Below are 14,582 nucleotides of genomic sequence, written 5' to 3'. Positions count from 1 at the left end.
ACCCATTAACTAGGCTGACCAACATACTAGTTCGTAAGCAGGGTAAAATCTCAGACCCTTTACTGTTCTTGGTAGTAATCACTATTCCAACTTCTACCACCATAAATATCTGTGCTTAAAATTCACATATAAATTCAATTACATAGCACGTACTCGAATCTGGCTTCTTTCATCCAACCTCATGTTTGTGAAATTCATTCATATTATTGCACGCAGGCATAGTTTTTCATTTCTCATAGTATTCCATTGTATGAATATTTAAAAACTTATTTTTTCTACTAGAGATGGATGCTGGGGCAGGTCCTGCTATTAGAATTATGCTGTTATAAACAATTTTATGCATGTTTTTGTGAATATATGTATGCATTTCTGTTGGGTATATTCCCAGAGCTGGATCCAGAGGGTGTGCAGAGATAACTGCCAAACAATTTTCTAAAGCATTTGCATCAAGCTAGTCTTCATATATTGCTAGTGGAACATTCTGGTTTCTCTGTGTGCTTTTCCACCCTTGTTATTTTCCAACTTTTTAGTTTTGTTATTTCAGACTGACAGGCTTTTATTTTATCAACACGCACATAAGGAAAGATAAATATGGTACACTTCCAATTTTACAGAGCAATCTCACGAGTATTTCTGCTATTTAGGGAAAGAGATTTATCAATTAAGGTATTACCAAGGTAAATTATCAAGACAATCAGCGCCACAATTTTTTGGTAGGTCATTTTTCCATAAAGACAACAGTTTTCAAAGCCTTCAGTCTGACAAGACCAAGTTACTCAGATTATACTTCTAAAGATACAGTTTTAACAGAAAAAAAGTTGAAAACTGTTATGAATATTCACATAAGTCTCTATATTGTACAGGAAAGAGACTGACATTCTTCCAAATGTTCCCAACTGAAAGCAAAAGAAAATCTGTACAGCCAAATCTTCCCAGTAAGCAGCAACAGAGAAAGTAAGAGGATTTTACTAAATACCAGTGAAATTAAGGGCACAGTATTCATCTTCAGCGTATATACGATCACATGAGAACAGAAAACACTTAAAGCTGCAATGTTTGTTGACTCTAATACATGCTTTGCCCGAGTGAATGACAGACACCCTTTAGGACCCCATCTCTTAATACTCAAGTTCCAAGAAGCACCCCAGCCAGCCCTAAATTATGATTTCATTTTCTCAGGGAAAAACATGAATAATTGAAAATGAACGTAATAGTTTAAATAAAATGCTAACTTCAATAAAGTGAGTTTTTCATGAGAGTGTGAAATTATGAAAGAAAAAAAAGCTGCAATGTTTGTATGTCTTTAAAGAACCCTTTTCAGGGCAACATAGTTAACCCTTCAACCACCTTCAATTCTCCCATCCCAATTCTGAGAAAATATTTCTCCTCCCATCACCACTGACAGAGAAGGTATCCCTCAGTCAACCCACTCTTAATTCTAGGCCCATTTTTCCCCTGGCTCATGTCTGCCTCTGGCCTTTTGTTCAGTTTTCCTGCTTGGGGCACCCACCACAATCTCCATCCATTCACTGCATGTATATCTGTCTTCCTTCAAACCTTCTAGGCATTGCTATAGGCGGGTGAGGGGCTGGGAAGAAAGCAGAGAGGGCATAAGAGTTCTGGTAGTCTCCTTTACAGGACAGCCTCTCCGCCTCTGGAAATGATACAGTCAGGTTACACGGAAAAGCCTGTTCTTTGCAGCTGTTTCTGAGCTACCACTTTTTTTTTTTTTTTTTTTTTTTAAAGAGAAGAGATATGAGAGGGAGGAAGGTGAGAGAGATGAGACACAGAGAGAAAGGGAGATAAGACAAACTACATCTACCCTGGCACTGCTGGCACCTTACCACTTTTAGGATGAGGAAGGGAGGCAAATAAAAGTACCTAAATTTTGTATGGCTTCGCTGGTTGAGGCTGAAAAAGCCCAGTACTTGGCAAGGGCATCATTGTCCTTGTCATGCAGATAGAGTCTAACTTGTCACCTCAACCACTTGCCTGACAGTAGGGTTCCTGAGTGATGGTGAGGAATTAAAGTCTTTTAGGGAAAATACAGAGAGGTCTTTTATAGGCTGGTGGCAAACCTGGTTCTACCACCAGTTCTGAAGATCCTTATATACCAAAAACCAGAATGGTCTGGAAAATGTCCGTGCACAGGTGGCAGCCTAAGAGGGTGGGCATAGCTTGTAGCAGGCAGCAATAGGTGACCAGAGGAGCAAGAAGAGCAACAGATGCATAAATCACAGAGACCAAGTGGCCCATTGCTGCTCTCTTGACTTTATTAATGCCCAGCAGTTGTCCACAGGCCATGTGCATAGCAAAATGAGTAAAACAGACTCTTATTAAACATAGCTAGAAATCCAGGTAGTAATAGCTAGACCAGAAGCCTTGGGAACAAACAGGGTCGAAGCAGTGCAGACAAAGGCAGTGCAATCTGTAGCATCGTTCATTTGGCTTAGAAGAGTGTGAGCCACCACCATGGAGCATGTGATGTTAATGCAGAACGTTAATGCAGCATGAAGACCATGTGGAAGTGGAGCAGCACAGCCAGGAAGGTCTCAGTCTAGAAGCTGAGAGAACTCAATGTCCAGAGGAGGGAAGGTACAGAAAGGTCAACACAAAAACAAAGAAAGGAATACCCTTGCTGTTGCCAAGACACAGGTCTGGCAGGGGACTTTGTGTGGGAGCATTCCTAAGAGCAAAGGTTAACCAGATTGGAATCCACAGGGCCTGGGGCTCTCCACCAGCTCCCTTATCTGATGAAGTCTACCTCTCTGGGCCCCTTCATGCAATAGGTAGTACTGCAGTGGATTTGGCCAGAGGTCCTCTTTGATGATCTTCGCAATCCTGTCAGTCTGGAAAGCTGTGGTCTGAAAGCCAGGCAAACAAGCTGCATGTGAGGTCTTGGTTCCTAGGATTGAAAGCCGGAGGATCACGGCCTGGGTGCCATATGATCGGAGTGGCAAGAGCCACCACTTGGCCGGAGGGTCTGACTTCATATTCCTTGACAATCAACTTGTTTCTGAAGTATGGGTTTCTTCGAAAGAAGAACTTGAACTTGCAGCCCATCCTAGGATGTCTGAGCCCCTTCACCTCCAAATTGGTTAAGTACCTGAACATCTCGGCATCCCTGCCTCTAATCAGGGCAGACAGCTGCGGGTGGTTCTGAAAGGCAGTCATCCAGAAGCCAGGGATGTTCTGAATGATGCGGTACCTCCGCTGAAGGTAGTGTCGCCGCATGCGCCCAAACCTGCGCTCTAGCTGGAGGAAGGCCCGGTCAGCCTGAGCGTTCAGAGCGTCCAGTTCCAGCTGGATAGCCTCCAAGGGGTTCACATGGAGACCCTCATTCAGGGCCCGAGGCCCTGCCTCATCCTTCACCACGTTTACGGCTCTGGGTTCCTCCACCGTTTCCACTTCCTCACCCACTGGCTTCTCCTTCCTCTCCTCATCATCCACTACTATAGGGAAGATGGTACCCCTTTCAGTCTTCACTTCCCTCACCTTCGCCCCAGCCATCAGCTCAGGCTCCGACCTCCCTGTGCCACAGGTTTCTAGGGCCTTCTCCCCACCAGTTCCCCGCTGACATCCATTTCCTAGGCTGCTCTCGGTTGCCACAGGGACAGGGGCTGCTTCCATGCCCTCCGCGGGCGGCATGGCCTCCTCCTGCCCCGCTTTGGCAGCTCCGTGACCGCGACCCCGATTGACTAGGATCTGGGGAGTAGGGCCACAGTCCGCGGGGTCCCGCGGTGCGCACCCCTCCTCCAGAAGCTGGGGTGGTGGGAGTGCAACGATCCCCAAGCTGCCCTCGCCTGTCTCGGTCACCACCTGCCTCACCTCCGCTTCCTCTAGACGCTTCCGGCACTGCTGTGGGTCTGGGTCTTCCAGCGCGTGGTCAGGAACAGGGAAATGGCGGGTCTGGGGGAGAGGGATCCCGTCGACCCCACGCGGGACGCTCATGGTGGTAAAGGAGCCTGACCAGCTATTTCCTGACGTTTGCTTCTCTCACAAAGACGAACTCAAGCAAACGCCACACCCTTCGGATTCGCGACATCCGTCGTTCGATCTCGCGATACTTAGCCTTCAGTCTCGCGACACCCACTTTTGGTCTCACAAGAAACTATTTCTACTGCTTCTGCCATCTTTTATTTTCACTATTCTGGCGCGTCTGTGATGGACGTGTCTTTTGGTGGTTTTAATCTGCATTTACCTAATGTCTAATGGATTGGGAACCTTTTCATGTAGTTTTGATTTCCCCATTTGGCTATCTTTTTGTAAAGTAGCCGAGTCTTCTCATTTTCCTGTTGGCGTGTTTTATATTTTCCATGTTGATTTGTAGGAATCCGTTATACGTGTTAGACACAAGTTCTTTTTCAGATCTGTGTATTTCAAACAGCCTCTCCTACTGTGAGTTGCTTTTTCAGTATCTTAATGATGTTTTGATTAACAAAAGTTTTTAATCTTCATATATTCCAACTTATCATTTTATCCCTTGGTGCTTTTTCTGCCCTTTTTAAGAAATCTTGTCTTTCTAAGATATTTCACATTTATATCTGCAGTCCACTTGGAATTGCTTTTTGTGAATGGTGTGATAAGAGTTAGATTAATTTTTCCCATAAAATTATCTAATTGACCAAGTAATGTTTATTGAAAAGACCATCCTTCCCCATGCATAGGTTTTTTATGTTTCCATTAAAAGTAACATGTCATTGGCCAGAGCTAGTCAGATGGCTTTGCCTAGCTTTAAGGGGTCAGGGAAGTATAATCCTCCCCTGAGATTAGGAGAAGGAAACTGAAAATATTGGTAAGCACTCTGATGAGTGCACCACAAACTGTAACTTGAGTAGTGTGTACAAGACCAGCAGAGTTTAGGCCAAAGAAAGTAGAGAAAAGGTAATGATGAATATAAGAGGAGAAATTAATGAAAGACAATAGAGAGTATTAATCAAAGATTAAAAATAAAAGGAGAGAGGATAAGTAAACAATTTTTGGAATGAAAAATAGTCAGTAGTGATTTAAAGAAACATAAGAGAACATGTTGGACAGACTTAGACTAATACATTATCCAACTTAGATGAAATGTGTAAAAAGTGTTCAATTGTGTGAGGTGGTGCTGATGGATCAAGTAAAATGAGAACTGACCAGTGGATTTTAAACAGAAGTGGTGGGGGGTTGGCATAGGCTTTAAAGGGAATGGGAGGAAAGAAACTGGAGACTGTGAATACTGATAATTCTCTTGAGGGATTTGCCCCAGTGGGAACTAAATGGAGGCACCACTCGACAAGAATAGTTTTGGAGAAGTGTTAGGGTGACAGCCTGGCTGTAACAGGTTTAAGAGAAAATCAGGAAGGGAGAAAGTGAAAATAGCAAGTATACATGACTCTTGAAATTTTGCTCCAGAGAGATGGGATGATGGCTGGTGGAGAAAGTGGGTCAAAGAAAATGTTTTTCAAATGGGAGAAAAAGAAGTATGTGTACATGCTAATGCGAATGATTGGGCATAGAGCAAAAATTATTGGTGTAGAAGAGAGAAAGGAGAATTGTTGGAAGGATATCCTTGAATTGGTGAAAGCGAATCTAGTGCCTAAGCAGAGGAAGAACAGTCGGCCCTTAACAGGAGCATGACAAATTCCCCTGTGGGAACCGGAAGGAAGGCAAAGTAGGAGGGTGTAGATGCTGGCTGGTGGGAAGAAGTGATGGTGGAATCTATGAGATTCTCCTCTGATTGCTTCAGTGTTCTCAGTAAAGGAGAAGGCAAGATTCAACACAAGTGAGAGTGAGGATGAGGCACGAGGCAGTGGGATTCTGGGGAGAGAGAGGTAAGAAACAGTTACCTAGAGTGACTGGACTATAACATATGGTATGATTGTTGAATAGCATTAAGATCATGAATTTGAAGTGGGGTGCATCAGCATGATTGTGAATTTTTCTTCATCCATGGTCAGTTTACAGGTGCAGCATGAGTAAGCAGAGTTGGATTTAGTCAGACCTGAAGCAAGAAGGGCAAGAGAATGATTATGATCGATCTTAGAATCTACGCTGGAAGAATAGAGGACACATAGGCATGAGGGGCAGTGAAAGGGTGGCCTGATCAGAGGGTTGGAAGACCCAGGGAATTGAAGGGTCGTGGTGGCCAAGTACTAGAATGAGCTAGAAGGATGAGAGATGGTGGTCTGAGAGTGGATTGCAGGGGATTGGTTAGAACACTACTCATCCATCCAACCTGGGCTGTAATGAGGCACACTGAGCACAAGGTCATGGTAGGGGAGGAGGTGAGCCAGCCAAGAGGCCTGGGTGGGAAGGATCACCTATGTGAAAGATAAGACAGGAGAGAAGTAAGAATAAGCCAGGAGCTAAAATCTGTGAGAAATGAGGGGGAAATGACATGAGAATGTAGGGCATTAGGTGATCTAAACCGATGAAAGGAGACTTAAAGCTGGATCTGTATTCTAGGGACGAGGTTCATTGCGTAACGACACCACCTCTGGCTAAATGAGTGGGAAGGGAGGCACCTTTAGAATTTCATATTACTTAATATCACAGAGCCTGCATTACTTTTTTCTTAAAAGTGTTCAGAAGAAGGATACACATATATTAGTTGATCAAAAATAAGGAATGCATATGTTTTTTAAAATTGGAAAGTGAGTAGTGATCATATTCTTTGAGTTCAGTGTCAAATGTTATTCTCTTTTGGGATCTTTCATTCTGCTTGTGTCCTAGAGTGTGGACTGAAACTACTGAAAAGAGCAAAAATGATTTTAACTTGGGGCTTGAAACATTTTGGCTACAAAAGAAAAATTTTTAAGGGGAATGAGGAGAGCTAATACAAAATCTCAGCAATATCTAATCAACCAGAGGCAGAAAGACAGAAGGGGGAGTGAGAGAAAGACAAAGATAAAAGAAGAAATATGAGTAAAGAAAGAAGATGGCTTCTTGGGGAGAGTACAATTTAGCCATAAATCTTCACATCATAGAATTGTGAACTGTTTAAATTCTCTGGGAAACAGAAACAGCATGAGGTTTTAAAAGATAAACAATATAAGATGAATGAAGAGAGCCTGTGAATTGTATAGTCTTATTTTTCTTCGACTCCTCAAATAATGTTGTTCGGTTCTTACTTGTTTTGAAAGGGATCTCTCATCCTTGACCTGAATTCTTTAAACAAGTATGTTTGTTTAGTGGCTTAGCATACCGAATTACTGTTCTTCAGGCTAGGCCACCCAGTTTAGAAAGCTGAGGGCCTCAATAAAATGTTACTTTCTTAAGACTCAAAAGAATGTTGGCAGACAAGGGAAGGAGATGTACACTTCGTTAATTTCCTCTGTTTCCCATAGAAAGTCCATTAAACTGTTTGCAAAGGACATGGTAAAAAAGCAGCTTTGAGTGATTAACCAAGTAGCTGTTACAACTGCAGTCATCTCTACTACCTCTTAGAAATAGCATATAAATATAGAGAAGTAGAGAGAGAATATATGAGTTACCAGGGTGTGGGTAATGATTTGCCCTGGGGAAGTTAAAAATTAGGATTTAATCATTTTCTACTACTGTAGCACTCACAGAGCGCAAATATATGTTATGGTGCCTGATGAAACTAAGAGGCTAAAGTCTGTGTAGGTTGGGGGGTAGGGCCACATGGCAGGGGTGACCAGATCACCCAGGGATATACAGAGCCATTACAAAAATGACAATATGGGTCAAAACATGATATAAAACATGCTTATAATATCTAAATGTTAAACATCGAGATTCATTCTAGCCTGAGATAAAAATATTAAGTAACGGAATTAATACTATAGTAAATGAATAAAATGTAATCATGAAAAACTGAAATAATACTATTGGATCTTTTAAAAAATAGTATGATCTTAAAAAACAAACTAAATTGATGTCATTATTGCACTGAGAGCATTGTTTTGGGGCGGAAGTTTCTAGCAGCTTTAAAAACTCAGACTCTACACTAGTAGCAGAATGGTGAACAGTTTTGCTCTAATTTCTAGTATTTTCTCCTCAGTTGTCATTTTTAAATAACTTCTCTTTTTGATCTTTTTTTCCCTTTAGAAACAACGTTTTTGTTTTGTTACATTACATCCTCACTGTACTCTATGAACTAGATATTATCATTTGCCCCATTTTGCAGATAGGAAAACTGAGGTGCAGAAAATAAGTAATAAGCTTATGGACACAGAGTAAATGGCAAAGTCAAGAAGTGAACCCAAGTAATCAGACCCTGCAGCTCTTCCTGTTAAACACTGCAGGGTACACTCTGAGTCTTTCAGCCTCAATTTCCTCATCAATAAAATAGGGTCAATAATTCTTATCTCTTGTGGCGGTTGCAACAATTAAATAAAATGTTCAGCTTGGGCAATGTTGATGCTGTACTTATCTGTTCCTGCATTGTTAGAATGAGCATGCATTATTCATGTATTTTTTAATCAAGAAAAAAATATTAAGGCCCATAAGAGAGCCTGGCACAGAGAGGCACCCCGTAGTCATTATGTCTGAAAGCCAGGTCAGAGTTTCCATTTGACTGAATAGGGATTTGTCATCTCTGGAAGCCTGGGTGTGAAGGGAAGAAGATAGGGGAATAGCTAAAGGAGAATTCAGGTTAGAGGTTTTTACTTTCCAGTAGGAGGGGCTTGTACATCCTAAAGTGAGGGGTGGGAACCAGTGGGAGGGAGAGCCCATTGGTTTAGGCAAGTAGGAATTAACCAATGGAGCAGAGTCCTGAGGAATTGGGTAGGGGGGCGGTCCTAGAACACTGGATGAATGAACTTAGTTTGGAGAATATTAACTGTGACTTGTTAGTAGATAAGCCCCACTTTATAAGCTCACTGAGGTAACAAAAATATCAAGATCATTTTGGAAAATGAGAGAGGAATATAAAGAACTCTGGTTTTCTTTCTCTACCTGTTTCTGGCGTTGTAAGAATAGGTTTTCTGAAGAGGAGCCAACAGTTTATTTTTCCATTTGTGGGTCGCAATGGTAAAATGATTGTTGGCAAAAGAACATCTTTTCAAGAGGCTTCCCTTGGTGTAGGTCAGAGGGGCAACAGGAGGAGTTATTTCTGCAGCTGGGAGAAAGATTCAGAGCTGTCTTCCTGGAGTCGGCTCTCATTTCAGAGTCTAAAATAGATTTGAAATACTGCGCTATTTGGAAATTGGGGCCTATTCATTCTAAGCACATCTGTTGGTAGCTGTTGAAATTCAAATAAATTCAAATAAAGTCCAAGTAATGCTCATATGACACTTATCGATTTCAAGGAGTGTTAAAAAGCACACAAAAAACCCTACACTCCAGCCCCTGACACAATATGGAAAGCCTTGATTTTCTGCCAGTCATAGTTACTTTGAACCTGAGCCCCTACATTTCAATTCCTTTAAAATGCCCCTTCCTCCCTGCCTGAACTTTTCAACTGAGATTCATTTTCATTTCAAAAGTTTAAATAGTTTAAATAAGAGCTATACCAATAGTTCTGTAGTTTGATTTTGACCATTCCACAGCCTTCAGTAGTGAAATGAGATGGTTGGACTATTAAACTCATAAAGCCAGGACAGAATACATGCATTTTTCTCTTTGTCTTCTCTCCAATTTCAGGAAAATTTTCAGTTAGGTACTGTGATTAAGGAAACTTGGTATATCTATTTACTTAAACATGACTCCAATCCATACGGATTCAAAGCATCTTTAAAAAGGCAAACACAGGATAGAAAAATATGGGAAAATTCCTCTCTTCAATTAAGCCATGACTCTTAAAAGAAATGTGATCTGCCAGATGTATGGAAAGAAAGAACCATTTTAAGGTTGTGAGTTTTTTTGCTTAATAGTTAACATTTTGAATAATGTTTCAAGTACCATATTTATTTATATGTCACATTACTTTGGAGTTTATAGTGTTACAAGTAAGTACAACACCAAGTATATTACATGAATTATGTCTTTTAGTTTAAACCTCATAATTACCTTATGAAGTATTATCCTATGAAGCATTATTATTTCCATCTTATAAATAAAAGTATCTGAGGCTTACAAATAAGTAATTTGCCCAAAGTCACATAACTGAATCAGGATTCAAATCCATGTCAGATATTCTGAGTTATTAACTCCTAATCTAAATTATGCCTTTTATAGGGGAGGCAGTGAAAGGAGATAAAGGATCATAAAAATAAATCAGAATATTTAGGAATTAGAAAAAAGAAATTCACATGTAAAAGCAGACATTTGTCTAGATGCAGGCAAACTTTTAAAGCAAGTATTATGGTAAAATTAAAGCATCAGGAAGGAGGAAGACAAACATGGTACCAATGGCCCAGAAGGGGCTCCATAGACAAAGGTATGGCAAAAATCACACACTTGACTCTCAAGGTGTGTTCCTGCATTCTCCAGTGCCTCTGGGAAATGCGACTGCTCTCTGTAAGGTTCTGGAGCCGTGAAAGAGTCTTACTCGACGAAATCTAATAACTTAACCATTTGACACTAATATTCCTGGTTTCTTCTAACTCTTTGCTTTCTTCATCCAGATGTTGAAAAATACACTAGATGTTAAAATCTTTAATGTTTAACAACTAGTATTGTTCAACTACTAGTATAGTGGTTTCCTGCTTCCTTCCCAATCTTATTTATGAAAAAAAATCCATGACTCCACTGTTCTTTGTCAATAGCGATTTTCATTTTTGCTTTTTTTGATGTGCATAATAGAATTTTTTTGGCTCCCTTCCACCATCAAATAATTTTTTCCAGTTTTCATAATTATAATTCTAATGGCTATATAATAGTCTATTGAATTGATATAGTGTACTGTATATTGGGCATTTTGTTTCCAGTATTTTGCTATTAGAAATATCCTTCAAAGAACTTATTAATGTGTATTATCTACTTGTATTTCTTCATAAATGAATTCTATGTTTATATCCTTTAACCATTTCTCTTGAGGTTTTAATACTTTTGAAGATTTGAATAAGTTATTTATATATTATATATACTAACTTCTTTTCTATCATGATCAATACAGATGTTTCCCAATTATGTTTCTCTTCTTTTCATTTTGTTAGTTTTTGTTACAACCATCTTTTCTTTGATGTTTCTGAGCTATTTATTTTTTCCTCTGTGGTTTTCATCACTTCCCTAAGCGTTTCAAACATACTGTCCCTCTCAAGATTTCATAAATATTTGATTCTTTTTTCTCATAGCTTTGCTAAGAATTAAAGCAAATAGTTACTCTTCAATCCACTGGGGGCCTGCACTGGTAATGCGGTGTTAAGGGCTGATCCAAATCGCTTTTTGTCTCGTGTTTAACTGTTAGCCAGTTATCATGGCAATGTTAAAGTACAATTAGGCAATTATTAAATAGAATTAGGCAATTATTAAACATCTTCCCTAATTTTATGATAGTTACATAATACATTAAATATGTCTATTTCACCCATACTTCTTTATCTTAATCCTTTAATTAATATACTTTGTTTTAGGATTTTCTGGGAACTAGATCAGCATCATAACTCAAGGCTTCTTGGTTAGTACAGGATTTTAATATTTAACAAATAGATTTTACTTGGTGAAACTTGTTTTCCTGTATAATAACACAGTACGTAACTCAATTGGTTCATCTTTTGTTATATATTCCAATGCAGCTTTATGGTTTTCATTATATTATGGCTCATGTCTTTATAATTTTCTTTATAACCGTCATAGGCAATTCTGTTTATCTATCCACCCTCTTTTTTTTTTTTTTTTTTGAATGGAATTTCTTTCCTTTTCATTATAAACCTGGTCACTTTAAACTTATTATCTTGTAAGTTTATCAAACAGATTTCTTAGGATTTCTAGACATGCAGTGCTTTCTGCAAATAATCCTAGTTTTCTCTCTTCATGTATCATTCTATTGGCACAGTGTGAATACCCATTAAGTGGCAGTTGCCACATGAGTATTAAGAGCATTAGGCTGAGAGTCAGGAAACTTGAATCCTACTGTCAGTTCCTCAACTGTGAAAGCCCTCTGTGAGGCACCTTCTGTGGGTCAGGCACTCTACCTAGTCCATCTTGCATACAGGATGTTATTAAATATCCTAGGTAAGGAAATGGAAGTTTAGCAGGTAGAGAAGCCAAGGCTGGCCCATGCTAGGCCCAAAAAAGCAATAAGAAATGGAACACGGAAGTGTCTGACTATGGCAGTGTGTGTGTGAGAAAGGCCGTGGGCCCGTGGCTCTGGAGACCTTGACCTGGCAGGCTGATGCCTCCCTGGGTGCCGCACTGACACTGAACGTTGGCCAAGGGTCTGGGGAGCTGGGGCGGCATGGAGAAGCTGCGTCAGCTCACTTTCATCCTTATTGTGTACATATGCTCCCCACTTCCTGCTTCCAGGTTACACAGTAAATGTGAGTGAGAGCAAACCTGAAGGAAGTCTGTGTTCCCCTTCTCCCCAACCTTTCAACACAGATCAGGCTTTCGAGGTCTGGCTTAGCTCAGTGGGTTAAGGAATCTATCCAAGATCAGTGAGTGAGGGAGTAAGTGGCTTGCTCCCCAGCCAGTGGTCTTTCCATTCTCCCAGTGATGTCTACACGAGTGGTGTGGTTTGGGCAGGTCATTTCACTTCTCTGTGCAGTAATTCCCTCATCTATACAATGAAGGAGTCAGATAAACGATCCAGTTTTGACAGGTTGACTGTTGTTGAATATACCTTACACTCTTCTTTTCTGCAAATTCCTCAAAGATGGAGACTATATTTTCCACGTTCTTGAATCACTCATATTGCTTTCTTTGCACATAGCAAGTGCCCAATGAATATTTGTTCATGCAAAATGAATGAATGAATTGATCAATCAAAGAAAAGAGTCAATGCTTTTCTCACAAGAGATTTTCAGTGCTAGAACAGAGTTTCCTGTGGGGGCCCCCTGAAGTCTCATTTCACATTTCAACTGTGGAATCTTTTATAAAGATGCCATATGTCATGAGTCTTTTTTGTAAGAAGATGCTTAGCAAAGGTCAGCTTGTTTTCCTCTGAAAAGAATAAAGAATTAAGGTTAGGAAAGCAGGAAGCCTAGAAAGGATCCAGGTTGAGAGCTGCGGCAGATAGATGTTTCTCTAACAAGGCTATTTGGGCTGTTTTTATCTCTGTGCTGCTGTTCTAGCAGCAACATGACAAAACTGTGACTATCCAAATCTAATAAAACTAGAGTCTGTCCAAACTCAATTTTGAATACATGATGAACTGTGGGGAGCATGTCTTAACACCTCTGTTTGGACATACAATAGAAAACTACCAAGTCTTATGTTCATATCTATAATTTAAACACAATATTTAAATGCACCCTTAGAAGATATAATAAAATTTCTTGCACGTTATTTAACAGCACGTTCTCTTTTTATGCTAAAAGAAAAAAAAAAAATCCAAAGGAAGGTATGCAGCTCTTGGGAGGCATAGAATTATGTGGATTTTGTAATTACTGATTTTAAACTTGAAATCTCATTGAAGTCATTAGTTAATATTTCTAAATCTTTGTCTGAAAAATTCTGAACAGATATCTCAACAACCTTCCTACCCCCTCCACCATCCCCAGCCGAAGGGGGCAGGGGGAAGACCTGTATTGCCAAATAGTTACAAAGGTTATTTTTGGAATCAAAATAGGAATTTGCAGTATGCACAAGTGTCCGGTTTTGTCTCTTGAGATTCACAAAAACCAGCATTATATTAAGGCTATAAAATTATTATTCTCTGAAACTAAAAGAAAAATCTGGAGAAACTAAATTTTTGTTGAAAATTAAATGTCCATTTTTTCAAAACTAAGTTTTTATAGAAAAGGAAGCATACAGGGGAAAAGCTGTAAGGAGTCAAGCTGTTTTTTATGAGCCCTAGTACTTGCAGGAAAAGAAAACATTACAGAGACCAGGCAGCCTCTCCGACATGGAGACAAAGGAGCGTGACGTCATGGAAGCAGCAGGTTTGTGCCGCCACAGTACAGAGCATCAGTGGTGTTTTCTATATCCTTGAACTGAACCAAAATATCTGCGTTCAGCTGCAACCTGAGAAGCAAACAATACGGTCACAAATGTCTTTACTTTCAAAAAAATGTTTCTACCACTTTGTAATAGCATTTAGCTTTATTGTCCCAGAACAAGGAAAGGAAAACATCATGTTAATTACATTTTGGTAATAACATTTCATTGTGTGCATAATTTTTACATTCTCAGTGTTATTTTAGTTTGCTAGAAAATGCCATGGCAACCTGAACTGAGATGGTCCTGAATTCTCTAGACTGTTTCAGGTTTCCTAATAGTAAAGTTCTGTGCAAGGTAGGCTATGTAAGAGGGAAAAAAAATCTCATCACCTAAATAACCTTGATTTTAATAAAGGCACCAATAAGATTTATTTTGACCTTGAGTTTAAATGATCCAGCTCTACTGGATGATTCTAATGGGGCTGCTTTTCTGTATTTATTCAAGTTAAATTTCAGATAAGCCTTTGAACCGTATGAGCTCAACTATATTCTTGAACAGAGAGCCACAGCAATGCGAACCCGCATCCAAGTGGCCTTTCCTGGTAACATCTGACTGCTTGCATCTCACGCTGTGACTCCCAGCCACAGGCAACTGGGGAC

At 39.9% G+C, this 14,582-nt stretch overlaps 2 protein-coding genes across 5 annotated transcripts in view; one reads left to right on the top strand and one right to left on the bottom strand.

Annotated features, from left to right (window-relative positions):
* ACYP2 (acylphosphatase 2) overlaps positions 1-14,582 on the top strand; it is a 146,150-nt gene that overhangs the window by 114,095 nt on the left and 17,473 nt on the right. The gene's annotated exons all lie outside the window — the stretch shown is intronic.
* On the bottom strand, positions 2,534-4,657 carry TSPYL6 (TSPY like 6). Its single transcript, XM_010989783.3, is given in 2 exon segments — positions 2,534-2,847; positions 2,849-4,657. Coding segments are annotated over 2 exon segments (1,251 nt in total). The 5' UTR covers positions 3,952-4,657; the 3' UTR covers positions 2,534-2,699.

This window comes from Camelus dromedarius, chromosome 15 (genome assembly GCF_036321535.1).
Source record: "Camelus dromedarius isolate mCamDro1 chromosome 15, mCamDro1.pat, whole genome shotgun sequence".
Classification (NCBI taxonomy): domain Eukaryota; kingdom Metazoa; phylum Chordata; class Mammalia; order Artiodactyla; family Camelidae; genus Camelus; species Camelus dromedarius.
This window is presented reverse-complemented; position numbering and strand designations above follow the sequence as displayed.